The sequence below is a fragment of the Pteropus vampyrus genome, unplaced genomic scaffold (genome assembly GCF_000151845.1).
Source record: "Pteropus vampyrus isolate Shadow unplaced genomic scaffold, Pvam_2.0 Scaffold50, whole genome shotgun sequence".
Classification (NCBI taxonomy): Eukaryota; Metazoa; Chordata; class Mammalia; order Chiroptera; family Pteropodidae; genus Pteropus; species Pteropus vampyrus.
Genome location: NW_011888831.1, coordinates 6,264,006 through 6,287,701, shown reverse-complemented (window position 1 = coordinate 6,287,701; position 23,696 = coordinate 6,264,006). Strand labels below are relative to the sequence as shown.

At 53.4% G+C, this 23,696-nt stretch overlaps 2 protein-coding genes across 8 annotated transcripts in view; one reads left to right on the top strand and one right to left on the bottom strand.

The window, feature by feature from the left end:
* Positions 1 to 14,422, top strand: part of ANKRD13B (ankyrin repeat domain 13B) — a 16,030-nt gene extending 1,608 nt beyond the window's left edge. Inside the window, exons 2-16 of one of the 3 annotated variants that reach the window (XM_011359922.2) lie at positions 867 to 1,027; positions 7,507 to 7,642; positions 7,735 to 7,859; positions 7,945 to 7,990; positions 8,632 to 8,775; positions 8,865 to 9,054; positions 9,132 to 9,198; positions 10,259 to 10,340; positions 11,131 to 11,195; positions 11,424 to 11,554; positions 11,678 to 11,835; positions 11,964 to 12,116; positions 12,230 to 12,393; positions 12,471 to 12,547; positions 13,045 to 14,422. In XM_011359922.2, coding sequence (XP_011358224.1) covers positions 917 to 1,027; positions 7,507 to 7,642; positions 7,735 to 7,859; positions 7,945 to 7,990; positions 8,632 to 8,775; positions 8,865 to 9,054; positions 9,132 to 9,198; positions 10,259 to 10,340; positions 11,131 to 11,195; positions 11,424 to 11,554; positions 11,678 to 11,835; positions 11,964 to 12,116; positions 12,230 to 12,393; positions 12,471 to 12,547; positions 13,045 to 13,273 — 1,878 coding nt within the window. In that variant the 5' untranslated portion in view covers positions 867 to 916 and the 3' untranslated portion in view covers positions 13,274 to 14,422. Of the gene's footprint in view, positions 1 to 866; positions 1,028 to 7,506; positions 7,643 to 7,734; positions 7,860 to 7,944; positions 7,991 to 8,631; positions 8,776 to 8,864; positions 9,055 to 9,131; positions 9,199 to 10,258; positions 10,341 to 11,130; positions 11,196 to 11,423; positions 11,555 to 11,677; positions 11,836 to 11,963; positions 12,117 to 12,229; positions 12,394 to 12,470; positions 13,021 to 13,044 lie in introns of those variants that run through there. The other 2 variants (XM_023530549.1, XM_023530548.1) reach the window with 2 other exon arrangements.
* CORO6 (coronin 6) lies at positions 14,402 to 22,646 on the bottom strand. 5 transcript variants are annotated; one of them, XM_023530550.1, is made up of 11 exons: positions 22,278 to 22,646; positions 20,880 to 21,140; positions 19,334 to 19,456; positions 18,758 to 18,887; positions 18,482 to 18,663; positions 17,117 to 17,236; positions 16,571 to 16,675; positions 16,335 to 16,480; positions 15,933 to 15,990; positions 15,600 to 15,830; positions 14,402 to 15,514 (listed from the first exon to the last, which is right to left on the bottom strand). In XM_023530550.1, the coding sequence occupies exons 2-11, from the start codon at positions 21,075 to 21,077 to the stop codon at positions 15,389 to 15,391; spliced, it is 1,419 nt and encodes a 472-aa protein (XP_023386318.1). In that variant the 5' UTR covers positions 21,078 to 21,140; positions 22,278 to 22,646; the 3' UTR covers positions 14,402 to 15,388. The 5 variants fall into 5 exon arrangements, with proteins under 5 accessions (XP_023386318.1, XP_011358221.1, XP_023386319.1 ...); XM_011359919.2 differs by having other exon boundaries at positions 14,402 to 15,511; XM_023530551.1 differs by lacking the exon at positions 17,117 to 17,236.
* Positions 22,647 to 23,696: the final 1,050 nt, after the last annotated feature.

Below are 23,696 nucleotides of genomic sequence, written 5' to 3'. Positions count from 1 at the left end.
GGAGAGGCTCCTGGCTGTATCTTAGCTCCGAGACTGACCCAGAATGATACTTGGATCCAAGTGTGCATTGCTCAGTCCCCAGGGCATCAGGTTCCCAGAGAGAGCCGAGGGTGCCCAATCCAGCCATTTCCTGCAGGGGATGGGACTGCGGGAAGCCACCTAACATCATCATGAAACCTTCACAGACCCCTGGCATTCCAGCTGGGGGTCCCCAACTTCTGGTTCTCCTGGCACCAACTATCACAGAAAATAGCCAGCTTTCCTCTAGCACACAGCAAGCAGCTGGGTTTCCCTATCTTCACTTGGTGTAGCTGCCTATTCTTTACTCCAAGAAAGCCCCGCAGAGGCCCTCCTCTGGGCAGGCGTGGCAATGCTGGCTCCCTGAGGAGGGGCATGGCATGAGGCTTCAGAGCAGGTTCATGAGCTTTGCTCAGCCACACCCTTCCTCCAGCTCATTTGGGGGCTGGAAGCAGGGAGTAGCAGGGAGATGGGAGGTGCTCAGTGGGCATTTTTGTTTTTGTTTTAGTGAAGAGAAGGGTCCATGACCACCCTTAGCTAGCACCCAGCTGTATAATAATTGCTGGGTGCCCTGCTTCCTGCTATTCACATGCCCTGCCAGGTTGGGAAGGGGACAAGGTTGTAGGCCACAGGATGTACCAGTTCCCCCTTGGCTGGCAAGGCCCCGAGGTTGGTTCTGGAGTCCCCAGTGCCTGGTATTCCCTGGGGTGGGAGGTAGAGTTTAGATTGCATAGCTCCCTGTGGGAGGGCAGAGAAGAGCGGGAGGCGGGTCAGATGTGGTCCCAAGGGAACATTTTCTTTCTTCCTGGGGCTGCTTCCACCATGGTCTTTCTTTCTTCTTTCTCCAGTTCATCCTTCTGACCTAGAGGCAGGAGAAATAGGATTGTGGGGCCCCTGGATGCTTAGGCAGAGGCTGCCCCATTCAAGGTATCTGTGCTGGCCAAGAGCATCTGTGATCCCCTCTCCCCTTAAAGTGGACAGTTCCGGTTGTGGGCCATCACCACAGCTGGTGAGTTGGGAAGCTCAGGGGAAGGAGCCACAAACCCCGGAAACCAAAAATCAATGTGTCTGGGATGAGGGGAGGGGCTGTGTGGGACAGAATGGAGGGGGCAGGGTAGAGGGAGAGTTAGCAGGTACTACCCCTACCTGCTCAACTTAGCTCAAGGAAGCATCCTGCCTCCCTCCCTCTTGAGCGACTCAGGCATACCTGTCCCTACACCTCATGGTCAAGTGGGAGAGTTTAGAAGCAATAACTACACCAAACTATCTGTCTGTCCTTCCTGGGGCTGGATAAGAAAGGGGGCAGGGAAAGGAGAGAAAGGCTGAGCAGGCAAGGCCCCACACTCTGAGCTCCTCACCCTTCTTCTCCAGCACCTGTGTTTAGTCTATAAATTTGGTGTGTCCTTGCAAGATCGCACCTAGCAAAGGGATTCTGCTAATGCTAAACAAGTTTGAAAAATACCCTGCTAGTGCATGTGGGTGCAAAGGGTGTATATGTGCAGATATGCTGGTAACAAACGTGTGTTATACATGAGTAGACACCTGCAGAGCCAGAGGGCAGCTGGGCACGAACGTGCTTGCATACCTCCAGTGCACATGTACTGTGAGTGTGGAGGCAGGAGTATGAGTGTATATTCTTATGGTAACAGTACACACATGCTGTGAGTGTGCGCAGGTGTTTGCTTGAATGAAAGCAGGGGGGCTGTCTGTCCAAGGAGCCCTGGCTCCTAAGCAGGAAAGAACCCTGCTTTTGACTCCAGCTGAGGCCTGCTGGGGTGCAGTTTCCATTCTCTTGGTGGGAAAGGCTGGGTGTTAGGTTTCATGGGAAACCTCTTAATTCCAGCAATTAAATAGCTGCAGGCCTTTGCCGAGGAAATTAATGAATTCTCCCACCTGGGCCCAGGGCATGGTGCCACTTCTATTGCAGGCCCTGCTTTGGACAGGTCAGGGGAGCTTCTTTGGGGCTTGGCTGGGTTATGCAGGATGCATGTTGGCCCTGGAACATGCGTCCTGCATAACCCAGTGGTGCCTTAGGGACTCTGAGGAGGGTAGTGGGGAGAGCCTCTGAGGAGTGGGGGCCGGAGGGGCACCTCTGTCTCACAGGCAGTGCCAGTCTCTCTCTGGAGCCTGGAGCTGAGGTACCTGAGGAGGTGGGAGACAGGCAGCATCTGGAGCCCTGGAGCCAGGCAGGGTGCCCTGCCAGCTCCCTGGGGCCTTATTAGCAGCAGCAGCAGCAGACCATGTGGGGCAGGGCCAGTGGGAGGCATGGATAGCTCAGCTGCAACCCCATGGGAAGGCCTCCTACTAACTGCCCAGCCAGCTCAGAAACTGTAGGTCCTTCACCACTCCCACCCCCTGGCTCAGGACCCCACCCAGGTCGGGACTGAGGAGCCCAGCCCAACCCATTACAGGCAAATTGGAAATAGCGCCTCCCTCTGTGGGGAGCTGGCCCGGAGGAGCAGTGGGAGGGCCGCTCATATCTCAGCCACAGGGGCCAGGCACAGTTTGGTTTGAAGCTCCTGGAATATTTAAAAATGAAGAAATGCGAACACAGGATTATAAAAATTATATAAATTATTTAAAATGCTTTCTTTTTGATAAAGGAGTTCATACTCGTGTTTTAAAATATTTAACTCTTGCTAGAAGGCTTACAGTGAAAGGCAGCCGTCCTCACTCCACCTCTCCCCACCTCTCTATTTCATTCCCCAGAGGTGACCACTTTGAACTTTTTAGGCTGTTCTGTTATTTACCTCCATAATTATAAACAATATACTTCTACGACTATTTGTTGGCTTATCAATTTTATACTTTATTGCCTCTCCCCATTGCCCCTTAAATATAGTCATCTATACATTTGTTTAACAAATATTTATTAAGCACAAGTTATGTGCCAAGTACTGTCTAGGGACAGGGGATATAGCATTGAACGAAACAGAGAGGGCCCCTCCCCTTGTGGGGCTTACAGTCTAGGTGAGGGAGACAATGAAAAAACAAACAAGCAATTTAATGTCGGAAGAGAACCGAAGCAGGATAAGGGGCAATTGATAAATAGCACTTGTCATTTAAGATGGGTCGTCAAGGCAGGCCTTTCTTAGGAGGTGACATTTGAGACATTTGAGCGGCGACCTGAGTGAAGTGAGGGAGAAAGCTTTGCGGCCGTCTAGGGTATTCAGGAGAAGATGGTTGCGGGGAAGGCTGGTGTGCAGGGGTGGACTTTGGAGGAGAGGTGGGAGAACACATGAGTTCAAGGAGATGTCCAGGGCTGTTGTATGAGAAGCCGTGGGAAGGTTTTAAGCTAAAGGGTGTCAGAGCCTGAAGACCATTTCAAAGGATCGCAGTAGCTGTGATGGGCCATGCAGAGAATAGACCTGAGGAACCAGATAAGGAGTGAAGAGGTCAGCGAGGAGGCAGCTAGGCCACCAGGTAAGAGAGAGGGTGCTTACAACAGGACGGAAGCGAGGCGATGAAACTGAGAAGACTCTGGATCTGTTTTGAAGGTAGAGCCTATAAGGTCAGGTTTTGCTGATGGATTAGATATGGAAGGTGAGAAAAAAGGAAGAGATAAACACGGTTTCAAAGTTGTTTCTCTCTCTCTATTTTTTTTTTTTTTTTTTTTACCTGAAAAGGGAGTGAATTGAGGTATTGTTTTCTGTGATGGTAGAACTGGGGCAAGTGCAGCTGTCCAGGAGTAGCTGGAATGAAGAAAGCAAGGGGAAGAGAAGTCATGGAAGGTCAGGATGTCCTACTCTGTCTCATGAATACAATTATCTTTTCATATTTTTCTGAGGATGTAAATTGCTGTTTTCCTCCAAAAATGTTCTCTTCTATTTCCTGCATGACAGTGTTTCCTCTGGGTTTTTAGCATCCACGTTCATGTTTTGTTTCCTTTCATGTTGGTGGCTTTCCTCAAATGTCCAGTTACCCATGGCTATTGGGGCATATTTAAGAATGGGACTGTGGAGCTCACTGATGCATGGTGCTACTGTCAGATAACTGGGTGGCAAGCTGGCCTGCTTGCTTACTGCAGGATTCTCCAGTGTCTGTAACCAGAGGTCTTTGGTGCCTCTAGTTTCTCCAAGGAAGAATCCGCCAATCTCCTGCTAGGGGTAGGATGGAGCAGTGGTGTGTAGTCTGGCTGCCAGTGGGTCAGGACCAAAGGCAGGGGAGAGACTGGGTTTTCACTGCTCACCTGTTTTCAGCCCCATGATCTCATCCTCAGGCCAATGTCCCTGAGTCCAGTGCATCTCAAGCTCAATTTCTACAGAGAATAAACCCCTGGCATCCTATGGAGGGGAAGAGGAGCATCTCCCAGCTTTACAAGATTGGATAGTGGGGACAGGGGTTCTGAATTTTAACTAGTGCTCTGTATTCAGCTCTGAATCTCACTCTCATCTCTGGTGTTCCCATTGCCTGCATGTTCTGTACCTTTCAAGGGTGCTAGGGGGTGATCTGGCTTGCTGCTATTCACTGGGGTTCCCCTCTGTGAGTGCCTGTGAGTGCCCTCTGCTGCTCTAAGTCAATGATGCCCCAGCCACTTTCTGTGTTCTAAAGATGTGCTGAAATTTCTCATCTGTTGACATCTCTTTATTCTTGTAAGTTTTAAATATTTTATTGACATTCTTATACTTACTCACAAATTTATTTGTTTGGGGCACTCTTTATATAGATCTAAGTTTTCATCTGGTATAATTTCTCTTCTACCTGAATAACTTCTTAAACATTTCCTGAACATCTTCTGGTGATAAATTCTCTTAGCTTTTGTTTGTTCGCAAAACTCTTTTATGTCCCCGTTCTTTTTGAAGGTACTTTTCACAGGATATAAAATTCTAGTTTGACATTTTCCCCCCAGCACTTTAAAGATGTCATTCTATTGTCTTCTAGCTTGCATGGTTTCTGATGATAAGTGTATAGTATATCCTATATTTGTTCTTCTGTACATAGCGTGTCTCATTTCTTAAAATGCTTTTAAGATTTTCTTTTTATCTTTTTATTAGTTTTCAGCATTTGATTTTGATGGGCTTTGGTGTAGTTTTCTTGATGTTTGTCTTACCTGGACTTCATTAAGTTTCTTGGTTCTGTGGATATATCACTGTATTAGTTGTTGTAACAAATTACCACAGGCAGGGTGTGGTAAAACAACAAAAATTTATTCTTTCATCATTTTGGAGGTTGGAAGCCCACACTCAAGGTGTCGTCAGGGCCCCACTGCCTTCAGAGGCTCTAGGGGAGAATCCTTCTTTATCTCTTCAAGCTTCTGGTGGCTCCAAACATACCTTAGCTTATGATTGTATAACTTCAGTCTCTGCCTCCATTGCCACATGGACTTTTGCCTCTCTGTGTATTTTGCCTTTCTGTGTCTTATAAAGACAGATATTGGATTTAGGGGCCACCTGGATAATCCAGGCTAATTTCATTTTGAGATCCTTAACTGAATTACATCTCTAAAGACCTTTTTCTGAATATGGTCACATTTATAGGTTCTGGGGCTTAGGATACAGACATAGATTTGATAGGGGTACCACCATTCAACCCACTACAGTAGGTTTTTAAAAAATCAAATTTGGAAAAGTTTTGGCTATTATTTCTTTAAATTTGCCTTATTTACCCCATTTTCTTATCCTATCCTCTGGAACTCCAATTATACTTACGGTAGAGCCTTGTAGTATTTCACAGATTGCTGAGGCTTTTTGCATGTTTTCCAGTATTTTTTTTTTTCTCCTTTGTGCTTCAGTTTGTATAGTTCTATTGCTGTGTTTTCAAGTTCACTGATTTTTAAAAATTCTGTAATGTCTAATCTACTGTTAATTTCACTCAGTGGTTTTTTTCATTTCAGATACTATATTTGCTACCTCCTATTTCTTTCCCCATAAATGTTATGTTCATGTTTTCCTTTAAACTCTTGAGCATATTAAGCCATTCATCATCTTTATTATTTCTGAATATGTTTCTGTTACTTGATTTTTCTCCTAATTATGGATCATATTTTTCTTCTTCCTTGCATGTCTAGTAATTTTAAACTGGATGTTGGACATGGTCAATGTTGTGATATTACACATCTGGATTTTATTGTCTGTCTATAAAGAGTGTTAGGATTTATTCTGGCAGAGCAAGTTACTTGCAAATCAGTTCAATCCTTTTCAGCTTATTTTAAATTTTTATTAGATTGGGTCTAGGTGAGCCTTTTCACTAGAGATAGTTTAGCCTTACTACTAAGGCATAACCCTTCTTGGGTCTCTATTGAATACCCTCCCTGGGTAAATAACAAGTACTCTCCACTGTAGCAGGTTGGAGCTTGAACGTCACCTTGCCCTGAGTGAGCTCTAAGAATTTATCAACTTATTGCTCCTTTTCTGCCTGGTTGTGTTGAGTTTCACTCTACACATATGAAGTTTAGTATTTACCAAAGACCCAAAGGGACCCCATGAAGATTTCTGGAGCAATTTTGTTGCATAGCTCATTCCTTCCTAGAACTCTTCCCTGCAACTTCTAGCTACATCAGTCTCCCTGAACTATTGTTTCCTCAACTCTTGAGTGAGACTACCATGTTCTGCTGGAGATTCTCCTCTTTGAATTTCAGTCTTGAATATTCCTCCAGGTAGAAACCCAGGCAATCTTAGGATATTGTTTGTTTCTCTTATTTCAGGGATCACAGCCCTGGACTACTTGTTGTTTAATATCTGAAAACAATTATTTTATATATTTTGAGGCAATAGTTTTCTCCGTTTATAGTTGAAGGGTAATTTAGTTATCTCATCATGGTTGGAGTAGAAGCCTTTTACTGGCATTTAATCAAGTTTTGGGAAGGAGAGGAGGAGTTACATGCATTCAATCGGTTCACTGTCTTTAACTAGAAGTCTTAGATTCCATAAATATATTTATATATTTATATTTAATAAACATATGCTTTTATCACCCAACAGAAACTCATATAGTATAATCATGCTATTTGCAAAACAGTAATAGGATTTATAAAAATGTTAATACATAGCATTCCACAGGCACAGGACATGGGTTCAAAGTTGTATGATGAACATATTCTTTCATTCCTATTGATGTATTACTGCAGTTGTCTGCTAACCTTCATTCAGTGTCAATGATCTAAATTGCTGGCTCTTCCTGAAGGTGTGGTCTTGGGCCCCTAGGATAGATCCTGTTTCAGGTGCCCTCCTTAACCGGAAGCCTTTCTAGATCACCCTTCAGCCCCAAGCTTACTCTTTGCAGGCAGCACACTGGAGGAATGAACCTAGTCAGGGGTCCTAGGTGGACAGGAAAGAAGGAAGGCCCTCCCTTTCTCAGAGATACTTCCTGACTTGCCCTGTAGGCCCCTCTTCGCTCACCTGACCCCAGCTCATTGTGCCTGTTTTTTCCATTGCCTTGTGAGATGGACAAAGCAGGGCAGCCAGTTGATTGCTGCCTGCTTGGAGGCTGTTGGGCTCAGATGGGCTGCCTCAGAAGTGACCAAGGCTATCTCTTCACCTCTTTCACCAGGTGGACATCGAGCAGCTGGATCCCCGTGGGCGGACTCCTCTACACCTGGCCACTACGCTGGGGCACCTCGAGTGTGCCCGAGTACTCCTGGCGCACGGTGCAGATGTGGGCAGGGAGAATCGCAGCGGCTGGACGGGTAGGCACCCCTGCTTACTCCGGCCCCACAGCCAGGGTCTCCCCGGCATCAGATCCTCGCCTGCCTTGTGACATTTCCTCCCTCTCCCCCAGTGCTTCAAGAAGCTGTGAGTACCCGAGACCTGGAGCTGGTGCAGCTGGTGCTGCGGTACCGGGACTACCAGAGGGTGGTGAAGCGTTTGGCGGGCATCCCCATGCTCCTGGAGAAGCTGCGCAAGGTGAGGGCCAGCCTCTCAGTCTCCCCATCTTAGCCCTGAACCCTGACTATGGCAAAGACTAGTCACTCTCCTTATTGTCCTCCAGGCCCAGGACTTCTACGTGGAGATGAAATGGGAATTCACTAGCTGGGGTAAGAGGGGCTGATGGGGGCCCCTCTGGGCACTCTCCCACCTCAGGGCTTTTGTACGTGCTGCTCCCTTGCCTGGAGCACTCTTTTCATAGCTCTTTCTGTGGCTCCTCTTCTTTTAGTCCTCAGCTCAATGCCTGCTCCTCAGCTAGGCCTTTCTACACTGTCTCAGACACTTTCTCAGACACTGTCTCAATTCCATTATTATTATTTCCTTTACTTTATAATGATTTGCTCATTTGTTTGTTACTTGTCACAATGCTTCAAGAAGGCAGGGTTCCTGTCTTGTTCAATGTTGCAATCACCAGTGACTAGAATAGTGCCTGGCACATAGTTCATGTTTAATAAATATTTATTGGAATATTCGTTAATATTTGTTGGATGAAAGATTGAATGAACAAATTAACAAATGGTAGATACTAGGGACTTGGTGGTAGCTGAGACGCACCTGTCCCTGACCCCAGATTGCTCCTATCTGAGTGACTGTAGTCTATGTTTGTGTGGGAGTCACTGGGGGAGGGGCTTTTCTCACACCAGTTCCCTTACCCTTTCTCAGACACACCCCTGACCCCCATGCCCTGAGGTGGCCCATGTTGGGTGGTCCAGGCAAATCGAAGCCACTTCTGACCTTTCCTTCCACCTAGTGCCCCTAGTATCCAAGATCTGCCCTAGTGACACCTACAAAGTGTGGAAGAGCGGGCAGAACCTTCGGGTAGACACCACACTCCTGGGCTTTGACCACATGACGTGGCAGCGAGGGAACCGTAGTTTCGTCTTCAGGGGCCAAGGTCAGAAAGGCGGGAAGTGGGGCAGGGCGGGAGGCTGGAGACAGCTCCATGCCACCCCTGACCCCCCTGTGCTATTCTGTGGCTGGCAGATACAAATGCTGTGGTCATGGAGATTGACCATGACCGCCGGGTGGTATACACGGAGACTCTGGCGCTGGCCGGGCAGGACCGCGAGCTGCTGCTGGCTGCTGCCCAGCCAACTGAGGAGCAGGTGCTGAGCCGGCTCACTGCACCCGTCGTCACCACACAGCTTGACACCAAGAACATCTCCTTTGAGAGGTGAGTGGGCATGGCCTTGATAGCCTGGAGCCAGCCTGGTGAGGTGCCCCCTCACTTGGACTACTCTGCTTTCCCAGGAACAAGACTGGCATCCTAGGCTGGCGCAGTGAGAAGACTGAGATGGTGAATGGGTACGAAGCCAAGGTGAGACCCCAGCTCCTGGGTGCCAGACCCCACCACAATCTTGCCTACAGTGAGTGGGGCAGGGGATTTCTGACCACCCTGTCTCAGCCTTGGAGGTACAGAGGCTATGCAGCATGGAGGGAAGGGCACTAGACTAAGAGGTAACTGATGAGAAAGGCCAGAATTTATTGAGCACTTAATATATTCATGTTCAAGGCACTATTTTGACATTTTATATGTACGTACGTACGTACGTACGTACGTATGTATGTATGTATGTATGTCACACACACGTACACATGCATGCTCATTTAATCCTAGCAACAACTCTTTTGGGTATGGCTATTATTATTCCCATTTTACAGATGTTCATTGAGCCCTTTGAAATGGTATCCCATTTCATCTTCACAACAACTCTATGAAGTAGGATATCAGCCCATTTTATGATGAGGAAATGGAAGCTTGAGGTAGTTAACTAACCTGTACAAAGTCGCACAACCATGAGAGCTGAGGTTCAGACCCTAAGTGCCTGACTCCAAAGCCAGGCCTATACCCCTAAGAAGACTGTCAGTTACTCTGGGACTCCCACATCACTCATGTGGGACCACATGGTGCCTCCGCTAAATGAAGGGACTAACAGATACTGCAGGGTTCTGTATTGTTTCTTTCTGAAAGCCTTTCTTGGTTCTGTAGGCTGAGTCAAAGTATTTGCTTTTTGTTCCCACAGCTCTGTGCTCCCCACACCAGAGCATGTACCACACTATATTATAATTGTCCATCTTCTTGTCTCTTCAACTAGATTGTGAGCCTCAAGAGGGCAGAGATTGTGTCTAGCTGTGCTTGTTCGGCACTGCATTCCTGATGCCTGCCTCAGGGCCTGGCACATAAAGGTTCCTCACAAAGTATTTGTTGAATGAATGAAAAAAAAAGCCCTGAGATAGGAGAGTACTTACCCAAAGGCCTGGAGATGGGAGCAAACAGCTCTCCCTCCCCACCCAACCACCTTTCCTTGCAGAAAGTGTTTAGGATACCCTCAGGGGTTTCAGAGTTGTCTTTGAGCCCTTTCCTCATCTTTCCCCAGGTATATGGGGCATCCAACGTGGAACTCATTACCCGGACACGAACAGAGCATCTTTCAGAACAGCACAAGGGCAAGGTCAAAGGTAATGAGGTAGAGGCATTTGGTGGGAGGTGGGAGGAACCAGCTTCCACTTGAGCACCTCCATCAGTATTCCCTCTGGCATCCTAGCAAAAGCCGGGGCGGTTGTTTTAGGTAAATAGGTTTCGGTTCAAGTGCCAAATCTTAATGATTGTTGGTGGCTGCCTAGAGTGCTGCTAAGATGATTCTAATGTCCCATTGAGCAACATTTGGGCTCAATGGGACAGAATTGATTTACATTATACAATGTCTGCATTGGATTTGAGAAGGGAGAGAAATGTCATGATGCTATTTATTGGCCATTCCAGTCTAGTGGGACATATACTCTTGGCAGAGAAAGTCAGGGGGCCCTGACAGTCCTGTACCTGTTGATACCACACCTGACTTTCTGGGCATCAGTTAGTCTGTCTAAGTGGAGAGACATAATTCCTACCTCATAGGAGAACAAATGAAATCATTAATATGGAAGTACCTGAAGCAAAACATACACATTCCCATGCATACCCTAAAACTGCTCACCAAAGGCAGGTATTTTTTGTCCAGTGTCACCAACCTAGAGACTGACACTTTGGGAAGTTCACCCTGAGCCCCAGGCCTACTTTTATTTCAGATGTGCTTATAGTGGTCCTGGCCCTGCCCTTTGGACTCCTCAGTCACCTTCAGATGAAGATGCCTGGATGTGTGGTGTGGATAAGCAATCTCCCCTTCCCCCAGGAACCAGCTTCCTCCCTAGGTCTTGGGTGCTGTCACTTCTGAGGGCTTCTGTGTCCTCTGAGATGCCACATTTCTTGTAGGCTGTAAAACACCTCTGCAGTCCTTCCTGGGAATTGCCGAGCAGCATGGGGGCCCTCAAAATGGGGTGAGTGTGTGCTATGGGTATCCCGGGTGGAGGGGTGTGAATGTGGCTCAGGAGGAGGCCTGGGAGGCGTCCTGCTTAGCATGGCCTGTGCGGACCTCTTTTCCACAATGCCCAAGGCCATGGCAGCTCCACAGTGGTAGCGGGGACAGTTTCAGGGCTTGTAATAAAATGTCTGGCCTGGAATGAGGGACAGAGAAGGGCTCATGGGTCTTTCCTGGTATGGTACAGACCTTGATCACTCAGACTCTGAGCCAAGCCAACCCCACCGCCATCACTGCAGAAGAGTACTTCAATCCCAACTTTGAGCTTGGCAACCGTGACATGGGCCGCCCCATGGAACTGACCACCAAGACACAGAAGTGAGGCCCCCTGCTGGTGCTGGGGAGGGGTGGGCAGGGCAGAGCTGGGCAGGGGCTCCAGAAGATGCTGGGAGGCCATGGCTTCTACAATGTCCCTCACCCCTTGGGATCCGGGGGGGGCAGGTTCAAGGCCAAGCTGTGGCTGTGTGAGGAGCATCCCCTGTCCCTGTGTGAGCAGGTGGCCCCCATCATTGACCTCATGGCTGTCAGCAATGCACTTTTTGCCAAGCTCCGGGATTTCATTACCCTGCGCCTGCCTCCTGGCTTCCCTGTCAAGATTGGTGAGACCTCCACCCCATTTCCTCTCAGCGGCTGTTAGGGGTATGGGGCTTAGATGAGGCAAAGAGTTGGGGGGGTGCTAAGGTGTGAGGGGGCAGGTTGTGGTACCTGATGGTTTCTTAATCCTCAGAAATCCCGATCTTCCACATCCTCAACGCCCGTATCACCTTCGGGAACCTCAATGGCTGCGACGAGCCGGTGCCACTGGTGCGGGGCAGCCCCGGCAGCGAGACCCCTTCCCCGGGCAGCGACTCCTCTAGTGTCAGCAGCTCCAGTTCCACAAGTGAGCTCTGTCCTCCTCTGAGCCCTCCTTCCATTTAGTCTCTCCACCCCCCACACCCCCCAGTGCTGACCGCCCCTTCCTGGGGAGCCAGTCTGACTCCAGCCTGCCTTCAGCCTCGTGCCGCGGTTGCGAGATCTCCCCAGCCTTGTTTGAGGCCCCTCGTGGCTACAGCGTGCTGGGAGGCCAGCGGGAGTCGGCAACCCGTGACGATGATGATGACCTGCTGCAGTTCGCCATCCAGCAGAGCCTGCTTGAGGCGGGCAGTGAGTATGACCAGGTGTGTCCCCGCGGCTGTGCCAGGCAACCAGTCGGCTGCACCACCATAGCCAACTGGCCCACGCCCCCTCCCTCCAGGTCACCATCTGGGAGGCACTAACCAACAGCAAGCCCGGCACTTACCCCATGTCCTACGAGGGGCACCGACAGGACAGGTCAGTACCTGCCAGGATTTGGAGACACCTATCCCTCCACCCCACATGTACAGAGTACCCCAGTACCCTGTCACAGTAGGCGAGGACACTGCCGGCTGAGTAGTCCCTCTTGGCCCAGAGAAACCATGATACTCTCACCGGGGACCCTACGGGTATCAAGATGGCTTCTATCACTACCCTTTCCTGATACTGGGGTAGATGAACAGTACTCCAGAAAAGGCCCAGGAGGAGGAGCCAGGCCTTGTGGCAGCTAGACGCTCACCAAAGAGGATGTCTGGGCCAGGGTTCTAGAAGATGCCCACATGCCCTGGGCCACCTTCCACTGGGAAGATGAGCTTTGTAGGGGTTAGGATCTGCCACAATTGGATAGGATCCCAGGAGATAAAATGGGACTCCTCACCTCCACTGGAGGTATCCTGGGACTTCCATGCTGGCTCCCGGCTGTGCTCACCTGGCAGGTGCGCCCAGAGCCCTGGACGTGTTTTCCCCACCCCCAGGAGCACCCCACCCACGCCGCAACGCCAGCCTGCGCCCCGCGCCGCGGTCCCCAGCCCTCGGCCTAGCCCCGGCCCGGGCCCCAGCGGCCGGGTGTTCCGGACCTACGACGAGCAGCTGAGGCTGGCCATGGAGCTGTCAGCGCAGGAGCAGGAGGAGCGGCGGCGGCGCGTGCGCCAGGAGGAGGAGGAGCTGGAGCGCATCCTACAGCTCTCACTAACAGAGCAGTAGCGCCACTGCAGGCCCTCGGCCACACCACGTGTCACCCGTCCCGGAGCGAGACACTCTCTGGCCCCATATGCCTGCCCAGATGCGGCTAGAGGCTGGAGCCACCGCCACAGGGGCATAGTGAAGCACTAGGCACAGGACCGGGAGGGGTTCGGCAAGGCCACAGAGTACCATTCTGGGCCAGGGTCCTGGAGGCAGCTGGCACGGCCCGGTCTCCCTGCTTTGCTGTATCCTGACCCCGCCCCTCTCCCCTGGGCTCAGGCCTGTTCAAGCCGGAGAGGGGACCTTAGAGGAGCAGTGTCCCCATCCTTGCTCCTTCTGGCCAGCCCTACTTTCTGCTCACTGACCCCACTCCAGGACACTGCCCGTCAAGCCTTTGCATCTCTGCTCTTCATCCCTGGGGGAGGAGGAGGCGGGGGACAGCTGAGCTCCCCACGTGCTGTGTTGCTGCTTTGTTCCAGACACAAACCAGCACGTCAAGGGCCCAGCCCCTCTCCCACCCCAGCATTTCAGCGTCAAGTGCACTTAGCGGGGTGCCTGGCTCCCCCAGCCCCCCACACCCCTCCCAGGTCTCAGGGTGGTCCCGGTTTCAATTTTGGCGGCCAAAGGTTGGAATCCCCTTCCTCAAGACACGTTTCTGTGGTCAGGGAGGGTGCCCAAGGTGCGCCCCCCCAACACACCCACCTGGGCAAGGCCTGACTCCCTCATGCTGTCTTGGCAAATGGGGGGACATATTGGGCTGGGGGCAAACACTAGACCCTATACTAGACTGGACCGAGAGGGGTCACCCAGGGCCCTAGTACCACCACCCACCCCTACCCACCAGCTGCTGCTAGCCCTCTGTGGTTGTGTGTCCCACTGCCCCCACCAGGGGCTGACTCTAAAACCCTTCATCCAATGGTGCTAACCCCCGGCTCTCCCCTGCCCCAACCCACCCACCCAGAGAAGCACAGACCCTGTCAGGGGCAGGGGCCCACTGCAAACCCTTGTCTGGGTTCTCTCATACTGGCCTTCCTGGCTCAGCCAGGGAGGTTCAGAAGGGACACAAAAGGGATGGAAGAACAAAAAGAAACTGTTCCTCTCACCCCCCTCCCTGATGCCAGGGGCACCAGACTGATTCTGAGGCACAAATTAAAGAGGCTTCAAACCCAAGCCTTTTCCTACCTGCCTTTACTTGGGGAGAATGCCCACCTGAGGTCTGGGGGCTCCTTCCGAACCTCAGTGTGGGGAAGACTGAGGTAAGAGGATGCTTGGTGGGTTTTGAGCCCAGCCAGGGGTGCATCTGTCAGGGGGTCTGGGAGCTTGGGGGTAGCATTTGCAGAAGCTGGAGGGTTTTGTCTTCCCTCACCCCCACCCATACAGGAGATACATTTTGAGCACTTAGTAAAAGATTTAATTTCCTCTTAGAGTCAAGGCCACAACAGAGGGCTGGGGGCAGTGTGAGTGTGAGCGTGAGTGTGTGTGTGTGTGTGTGAGTGTGTGTGTGTGTGTGTACCTGCTTCCTCAGGCCAGTTCTCCCGTTTGCTCTCAGGTGGGCGAAGCGGGCAGCGAGGAAGCCGCCCTCTCCCCTGCGGGTGGGAAGAAGGAAGAGAGCCCTCTGCCGGGTGTAACCAGTGGGTCCAGCTCTACAGCCAACGGGTTGTGTATGTCTGTAGAACTGGGGTGACACCCTACCAGCATACCATTCAGGGTAGTGGAGTCAAGTGAGCTGATTAGAGGGGAGAAGCCTTGTAATTTTCCTCAGTCATTTTTGGGACAACTGTCGGAACGCTGCTACCCCTTTGAGGTCAATCCCAAATTCCCCAATATCTCCAAGCATTGAGCTAATACTAAGCATTTCCCCTGCCCTGGGCGGGGGACAAAGGGGACACCGCCTCACCAAGCAGCACCATTGCTGAGGCCCCATCACCCCGGGCCACCCAAGGCCAGCTCCTGCTGAGTCGTGGACGAGGCACGCAGACCTGCCGGCGCCAGACAGATGCAAGGCTCCATTTGTCTTAGGCCTCCTGTGAGGGAGGGAGTTCCCTTCCCAGTCCCGCTCCCGGCCCCAGCCCAGAGAGACCCGGTCTGTTCAAGACCAAAAGCCGGGGCGGGCCTTCCAGGCTCTGAGCCTTTACACTAGTCTGTGCCATCCACCAGCTCGCACAGCATGTTCTCCAGGGCCGTGATGCGCTGCTCTTGGGCCTGCACCTGCTCGCGAAGCGCCTTGATTTCCTCCAGCAGCGTCTCAAGGGTGTGCTGCTGCTGGGATGTGGAGGACAGAAGAAGCTGTGTTGGGTGGAAGGGGAGGGTGTAGACTGGGCCTGGGTGGAGCTGGGTCGGATCTTACCGACAAGGGGGAGTCACTGGCCGACTGGCTGCGGCGGGGTCCGGTGGGTGGACGTGCGTCCAGGATGTTGCGCTTGGTGACCCGGAGCTCGCGGTGCTTGGGGGGCACGTAACCATCCCTCAGCGAGATGAGCACGGGTTCTGCGTCCTGGCCCGATAGCCATTCGTCTGCCTCTAGGGCCGGCTCGGGGCCAGGCGTATCTGGGTATAGGTCGTCCTGGAACAAATCTGACTGAGGGGTTTGGGGGGACAGAACAATCATTAAGCAGGGTTCTGGGCCTGCTCTGCTCCCTTCAGCCTCAGAGCCCTTCCAGCCCCTCTCCCAGGCCCTCACCTTGCGGGGCACAGTCATGATGATGGGTTCACACTTTCTTTCATGCAACTTGTAGAACCTATAAGGGAGTGGGGTTCAGCATCTCTGCAGTCTCTCGCCTGGGACCAAGGGCTTAGAGGCTAACACTTGCTGAGCACCTACTATGCATTACACTTTAAACACATTGTTGGCCTAACTGGTAAAACACCCCTGATGGGGTGTTTATCATTTTACAGATGAAGAAACTGAAGTTCAGAGAACGTCAAACTAGTTAGCGCTAGGGCTGGCACTGGAAACGAGCCTGTTTGACTCCTCCCTAACCCACTCTTCACCAAAGATTACATTACTGGGGAAGCCCCTGTGTCTTCTCCGATGGGAAGTGGGGACAGAGACAGGCAAGCTGGAAGGGCAAAGGCTGCTGACCGGGCGATCTCACACTTGCTGACATCCAGTCCCCGCTTGGGCATGAAACCCATGCCCCTCTGCGGCTCCTTGCTGCTAAACGTGTTCAGGTAGTGCACGAAAGGTGGTTCGTCGGTAATCTCAAAGTACCGAATGCTGCTGTCGCCCTGCAAAACCAGTTGGTTCAGAAATGCAACTGGAAGGTGCCCTCCACATCTCCTTCCAGCCCCCTTTTCTCCCCTCCGAGCCACAAGCACCTTGCCGCATAAGTAGATGATGCTGGAGTCAGGATCGTAGAAGGGCAGTAGGACCCCATTGCTTGTGTCCATCTCCTGCAGTGCCACTGGCTCCTCGAAGTTGTTCTGCCCGAGCACAGGAGGCGTGACCCGCCCTATCGTGCCTTCTGTGCCGCTTCTGAACCCTTGAAGCTCCTTACACTTCTTGCCCGCCCCAAACTGCCATGCGTTTCCACCGCAGCTCTGGTGAACTTAGCGGCAAGCCCCTCCCATGGACACATTACCCCCAGTCCCCGCTCCTGTACATATGCCCCTCCGCGCCGCTGCATGCAGTCACTGCAAACCACCCCCAGGGACTCGGCATCACCAGGTGGGGGCGCCAGCGAGGGCTCCTTCAGGCGATGCAGCAAAACTGGGCAGTGGGGTGTGGAGACAGTAGGCGCTGCAAAGATGGCAGTCGCTCCTAGCCCTGTCCAGGTGAGCATGCCCTGTGGGTAGAGGGCGCCTGGTCCCTCTCCCGTGATGCCAGTCCCTGGGGCACAAACCCCAAGCTTCCAGCTGCGTTACCGGGTCCCACAGGCCCAGCTCTCGCTGGCTCATGCGGGTGAAGCCCGTGGTGAAGATATGACCCTGACGCGTGAAGACGGCCCGCATGGGCCTCATTCCCTCGTGGGCTGCAAACCTCTCCTGGGGGTGAGGTGGGGGGAGACAGGGAGAGGTGTCACCCAGCTTCCTACCTTGGGGAGCCTAGAGGGGCGAGCAACCAGCTTGCAGACTTGGGTGTAGAGGACAGGGGGTGGGACGTGAGACGGAGGGTGGGTGAGGCGGGGGTGGGGGGGGGGGGGGGGGGGGGGGGGGGGGGGGGGGGGGGGGGGGGGGGGGGGGGGCAACGGAGACAAAGGGGGCCTAAGTACTCAGCTTCCTAGGGACCCTGAATGGCCCCGGGCCTGGGGAGGGTCTCGGCTCGGAGAAAGTGGAAGGCTCGCCTCCCAGCAGATGCCCAGCCCTTAAGCGCTTTCAGAGGCTCATCCCTAGAGTGGGAGATGTTTACTGGCTCCCCGGGGACTCAGTGAGGCTGTTCCCAGATGAGAGCTCCCTGCTCCACTTCAGCTTTCTTGAGTACTGGCTACGGCCTGAGAGGGTGCTCCAGGCTGACCCAGCGAAGGAGCGCGTGCTGGCGCCCGGCGCGGCCTGGCCTACCGGGTCCCAGAGCGCGAGTTGCCGCTCACTCATCCTGCTGAAGCCGGTGCTGAGTAGCTTCCCGTCTGCGGTGAAGACGGCCCGCAGCGGGCGGGCGCCCTCGTGAGGCCGGGCTCGCTCCTGCTCGCGGGGTTAGTGAGTTAGAGCGCCCGCCAGCCCGCCCCCGCCGGCCAAGCGCACTCGGTGCAGATTTTGCACGTGCCGCGCGCGCCCCGTGTTAGACTGGTAAGGCACGTGCTACCGCCCTCCCAGGGCACTCTGCTGGGACCAGCAACGCGAAGGTTGCCCCTTCTCTCCCATCCAGCGGGTCAACTACGGTAGGAAGGAGTCTGCCTGCCAGCCAGTGTCAGGCCCCAGACCCCAGAGGATGGCTCTGGGTGCCAGCTGATAGGTGAGGGGCCCAGGTTTCATGCAGGTTCTGGTGGGAGGATAGTTTGCAGCTTCTCCTCTTCTCAATCACAAATCGAGGAGCCCTCCTCTGAGCTCCTAAGAGAGGAATGGGGAAGGGAGGGAAGAGTGGGGCAGATAACTGTAGTCTGGGGGCTTACTTGAGGCAGGGAGCTGTTTGCAGACATGGTGGGCTGGGGTCTAGGAGTGGGAGCACTGGTCTCTAGGGTTGGGGTGGGGGAGGTAAGAGCTGGGACCAGGGGTTACTCAGACGGTTTTAAGTATAGGGGCCTGACCACTGGTCCTTAGGGTATGGGCTGGGGAATGGCCCGGCCAGGCACTCACCGCCACCACCTGGCCCTTGCGGGGGTCGATAATGCGCAGGGTCTTGTCCTTGCAGGTGGTGACTAGGAGGCTACCATTGCTGTTCCAGCACACGCTGTGGATGATGTCCGGGTGCATGTCCTCCAGACTCAGGAGCACCTCTCCAGTGCCCACATTCCAGATGATGATCACGTTGTCACCACCTGCCCAGAATGGACAAGCACTATCACTTGGGCCCTGCCTCTACCACCCCTGCCCCCAGATCTACAGTAAAGACTCCTTCCTAGGCCTCCAGACCTGCACTAAGCAGAACATTCCGGGCAGTGGGGTGCCAGGAGAGGATGCCCACACGCTTGGAGTGGCCTTCAAGTGTGATGATGGGTTCTGTAATGTTGCGCATAGGGGTATAGTCTGGAATTTGCCACACCTGGGTAGGAGGAAAAGGCAGAGGGTGGGTGGGATGAAAAGTCACTTTGTCCCTCTGTTCTTCCCTTAATTCCCCCTGCCCCACCCCTCCAACCCTACTGGCTTTCTTGAGTGGGATCAAATGCAGAACAAGATGTGATGGTGCCTGCCTAGGGCAAAAGAAGCTGGGAGGGAGCACTGCCAGCTCTTCAGAGATCTCTCTATTCACCATGGCAGGGAGACTTCAGAACACTGCCCCCTGCTCTTCAGGCCCCAAGTTGGCCATGGCTATAATTAGTCCTAAGCAGTGCATCCTGGGAGGGGGTGGGCAGGTAGCTAAAAATAGCCTGGGAGCTGGGCATGGCAGGGCCCTGGGACCCAGCACCTCCCTTACCACCTTCCTAGCACAGGTAAGGCAGCCCTCCCTGCCCGCTGCCCAGTGCCCAGCAGCGTCCAACTGGCTCCTACCATGACGGTGGTGTCATCTGAGGCACTGGCGATGACATTGTCATTGTGCGGGCACCAGTCGATGTCCAGCACAGGGGCAGTGTGCCCAGTGACCAGTGGGTAGTTCTTATCCACTCGCCCTGTCTGGAGGAGTCAGAGAAGAAGATGTGGGACCACTTTCCTGTGTGTTTTTTGGGGGTGGGCAGGGGACCTGTTTACATCTCAATTCTCTATCATCTATTTTCTCTTTGCGGATCCCTCTCTGAACCTCCAACCCCGTCCAGCCTACTTCCTGTACTTCACTGAAGGCAGACAGTTGAAGTCATTTAATATAGGGGAATCAGATACAGAGAGGTCATATGACTTAATCAAGGACACACAACAAGAAACTGGTAGAGTCAAGACTTGAACTTTCAGTTTAGTGCTTTTCCAAAACACCTACTTGGAGGAGGCTGTTCTTGAGCCTGTTCCCCCAGTTGGGATGTCTATGGGAAGCCCTTGGAGGAAGAGGTCAAGGTGAGATAATACATATAGTGCAGTGCCTGACAGCCCTTTCCTAGCCACCCTTGGCAGATCTCATTGGCTTTACCTTGCAACCACAAGCAGTGGGCACTCTTGATACTTGCTATCCCCCAACCTGAGCTGGGGCCCATCTATTTTGGTCTTTATGGGCTGTTTGTGGGGGGCTCTGGGGCCTTTGCAGGGGCTGGCACTGGCCTAGACCAGGCAATAGGGGAGAGGGGTGGCTGTGTGGCATTAGGATGACAGTTGTACCAGGGGAGGAGGCAGCTTCAGCTGAAATTTGAGCCCTGGGGATGGTGTCCTTGGATGGTGTCTGCATTGTCCTGGAGTGAGTCACTGGCTATTGTCAGGCCTCTTTCTGACCCTGCCACCTGTGGGGCCTCCCCTAATAAGGTGTAGGTGCAGAATCCAGGTCAAGGTCACGCCTTGGGATGGCCATCCTTGGGGGTGGAGATGGCTGAGGGGCTTGAGACTACTCAGCAAAGGTGGTGGTCATGGCCTGGCTCCCATCCCTGGGGTAGGGAGGGCTCTGGCCTTATGTATTGTATCCCCCTGTCCTTAGCTCTCATTCTACCTCACTGCAAGAACCGGAGTGGGGAGGTGACCAGGGACTCTGGATAGAGCCTGCCCCTGTCCTCAGTGTGCTGCTCTGGGGTATGATTTAATTAAACAGTCACCCCGGGCTGGGGAAAAAGATCCCCATACCCAAAAAATGAGGGGGTGTGGCATTAGGAGAGATAGGAAGAGAATCTGGCCAGGCCCTGGCTCCACTGCTTCCCAGCTATCTCCAGCACCTCCTCCTGGTCCCTGCTGGGAAAGGGTGCTGGGCTGTGAGTGGGTGCAGGCCACTGTGATGTTGCTGCTCTGGGAAGGGTGAGGGAGCCTCCCAACATGTCCCTGAAGGCTTGGGGAACAGCCAACCCATACAAACTGCCCTCCTGATTGAGTAAGGGAACTAGGTGAGAACAGAGGCTGCTGTCAGGAGTCTCCAGGGGCCAGCCACAGCAAGTGTCCTCCCACCTGCTTCCTTCCCCTCATCCCTCACCTTGGCCAGAGGCAGGACGATGAAAGCACCTCCGCCTCCAGCCTCCACAATAATGGCCAGGAATTTGGGGTTGACGGCACAGAAGGAGCTGTCCCATGTGACCTTGGACACACGGATGTCCTCGTAGGCCTGATCAGCCTTTGCCACCTGCCCAAACACATGGCGGAACTTGCTCTGCCGAACCACGCGCCGGCTCATGGCTGGGGGCAGAGATGGAGGATCTCAGTGCCCAGAAATGCCTTTGGTCCTTAGTCCTGTGAGCTGTGGGAGGGAGGAAGAGTATGTGGGCGGGATGGCAAGTGAGAAGGGTATCTGGCCAGGAGTTGGGTATAAGTTAATAAAGAGTCTGGTCCTAGAAGCAGGGAGCTTTCTTCAAGGTGATTAAGGTATGGGAAAGTTCTTTGCCACCTATAAAGTGCTACTTAATGCAAGGAGCTAGAATTTGGGGCCTGACTTCCCCTTAGAGACACAGACTGGGGGGGTGGTGTGCAATGGAGCCCGACTGGACTCAAAAGCTTCCTGGACGTTGAAGTGGTTTGGGGAGGAGCCTCAATGCCAGGCTGCCCTCCCACTGCCAGCCTTGGATGAGCATCTTTTTCACAGAAGTAGTTTATCTCCCAGATATCAGAGGCCTGGGCCCTGGGGTCTTGGCCCAAGACCAGCTATGGGGCTAGGACAGCAGCCCTCCAAGATCGTAAACTCTGCATCTCTGGCATAGTTCAGGTAGATGGGTCTTTGCCTTTTTCTAAAAATTTGCCAAGGAGAAATTCCTTCTGTCAGCTAACTTGAGTTCTTCCTGCTGTTTTCATCGATTTCCTCTCATGTTATTGTGGGGATATAGGGTAAGGTGGATCTCTCCTCCTTCCACTCCCTTCTGCACTAACTTCTCCAAAAGGCCCTAACCATGGTCTTCTGACTTTTGACCACCGTACTTTAGATCTCGCTACTCCTCTGGGACCTGTCTCCTACTAAAACTCCTGGGGGTGGGGTTCTTCACCCCTGGGGCCAGATTTGCTGGAGTGGGGAGAGTGAGGTGCCTTTTCTCCAGCCAGGGCCTGCCCTACCTCTTCCCCAGGGGCACTGCAGAGCTCTTCCTAAGCCCAGCCACTAACTCCTGCCCCTCCCCAGCCCCGGGCATCCCTGTGCCCTTCAGGACGCTTCTGCAGCCCCAGGCTTGAGGCCTGGCCTTCCCACACCCTCCTCCGGCCTCCTGCCCCGGCACTGCGTTCTTGTGAGACGAGGTGTCTGCGAGGGCCGACGTCCATCCAAATATAAACACCAAGTCTGCCCCGCCCGGGACCGAATTTGGCGGCCGGGGGGAGGGGGCGCGGACCTGTGCCCCCTCCAGCGACACCCCGCCCGTTCCGCTGTCTGCGGTGGCGGCGTGGTGGGGGGTACCTGGTCCTGAGCTGGCCGAGAGGCGCTCACGCTGCGATTCCTCTGCGGAGGGGGCTGGGGGCGCGCTGGGGCTGAGAGGGGCGTCAGGGCGCCGGAACCGCCTCTCCGGGTGTCCGCGGCGTCTGGGGCCCGGGTGTTCGGCTGCGAGCTCCGGCCGCTACTCGGGGCTCTTGGGGCCGGGCGCCGCTGCAGTCCCAGCTGCTGCTGCCATCAACCTGCGGAGGCGGGGCCCAGCCAGGGGGCGGAGCCAGAGTTGCTCCGCTCCCTCCAGCGGCGGGAAAGTTGAGCGCTGCGGGATTTGCACGGCCGAAAAGCGTCAAAAGTAATTGTGCGTGTGCGCGCTTCTTTCTCGCCCTCGATGCCACGCGGGTGGCCTGGAGAGGTCCAGGTTCCCAGACCCAGAGCTGGGCGCTAAGAGAGGGGGGCCGATGAGGGGGCGTGCTCCTCTTAGAGCCGGCAGCGGCGCAAGATCAGGTGCTTTCGCGCTGCATTCCTGCTGTAATCGCACTCCCAATTTAGCTCAACCCAGCAGGCTGGGCCAGGGCTGGAAAAAGCATTTCCAGACCCCCTTGGGGAGAGGTCACGGAAGATGCGCTGGGGGAGAAAAGTGAACCCACCTTGACCCTCTGGTATAGGTCTTTGGCCAAATTTTAGACGTCCAGCCCGACCCCTAGGGTATTCTGGGCCCTGTTTGAATTGGTGCCCGATTCTGTTTCAGGGAAGACCCTGCCTCTTCCCACCTCCCTCAGGAACCACCGCTCTGAGTATTGACCAAAGTTGAGATGAAAAGAAACCGGATCAAAATACAGCCAACGAAGAACAACTCGTCCCTGTAGCTGCAGTCTACTCAGCATCCATCCCTGCCTGCATCTCTTCCTTTGGATCATAAGGCCTTGGAGGGCAGCATGGGGCCAGTTACTACTTCTCACTCTCCAGGGCATAGCCGGGAATCAATGGAACACAGCTTTCTGGAGGGCAGGGATCAGCATTGGGGTAAAGGGGAGGAAAGGTGGTGAGAACCTGGAAAGCACTCACCCACAAAGCTTTCTCAGGAAGAGTCCCAGTATGCAGTGGCTTATAGGGGAACAGAATCAGAAGCTGTTACAGGTGCTCCAGAAATAATTCATGGCATGCGGGGCCATAAGGGTAGATCTTCTACCTAAAGATTCCAGGCTCATGATTAGGAGGAAAAGAATGAGTGATTCAGTTGCTCCTTAGGAACAACAGCTCATACTTATGTGCCAAGCACTGTCCTAAGGGCTTCACGCATATTAATTGCATTCTGATAACAGCCTTTTGAGATGGGTATTATTAGTATCCCTATTTTACAGATGAGTCAACTGAAGCACAAGAGGTTGAGTAGTTCACCCATCACTCAACTGGTAGTTGGTACAGCTGAAATTCTTACCCAACTGGTCT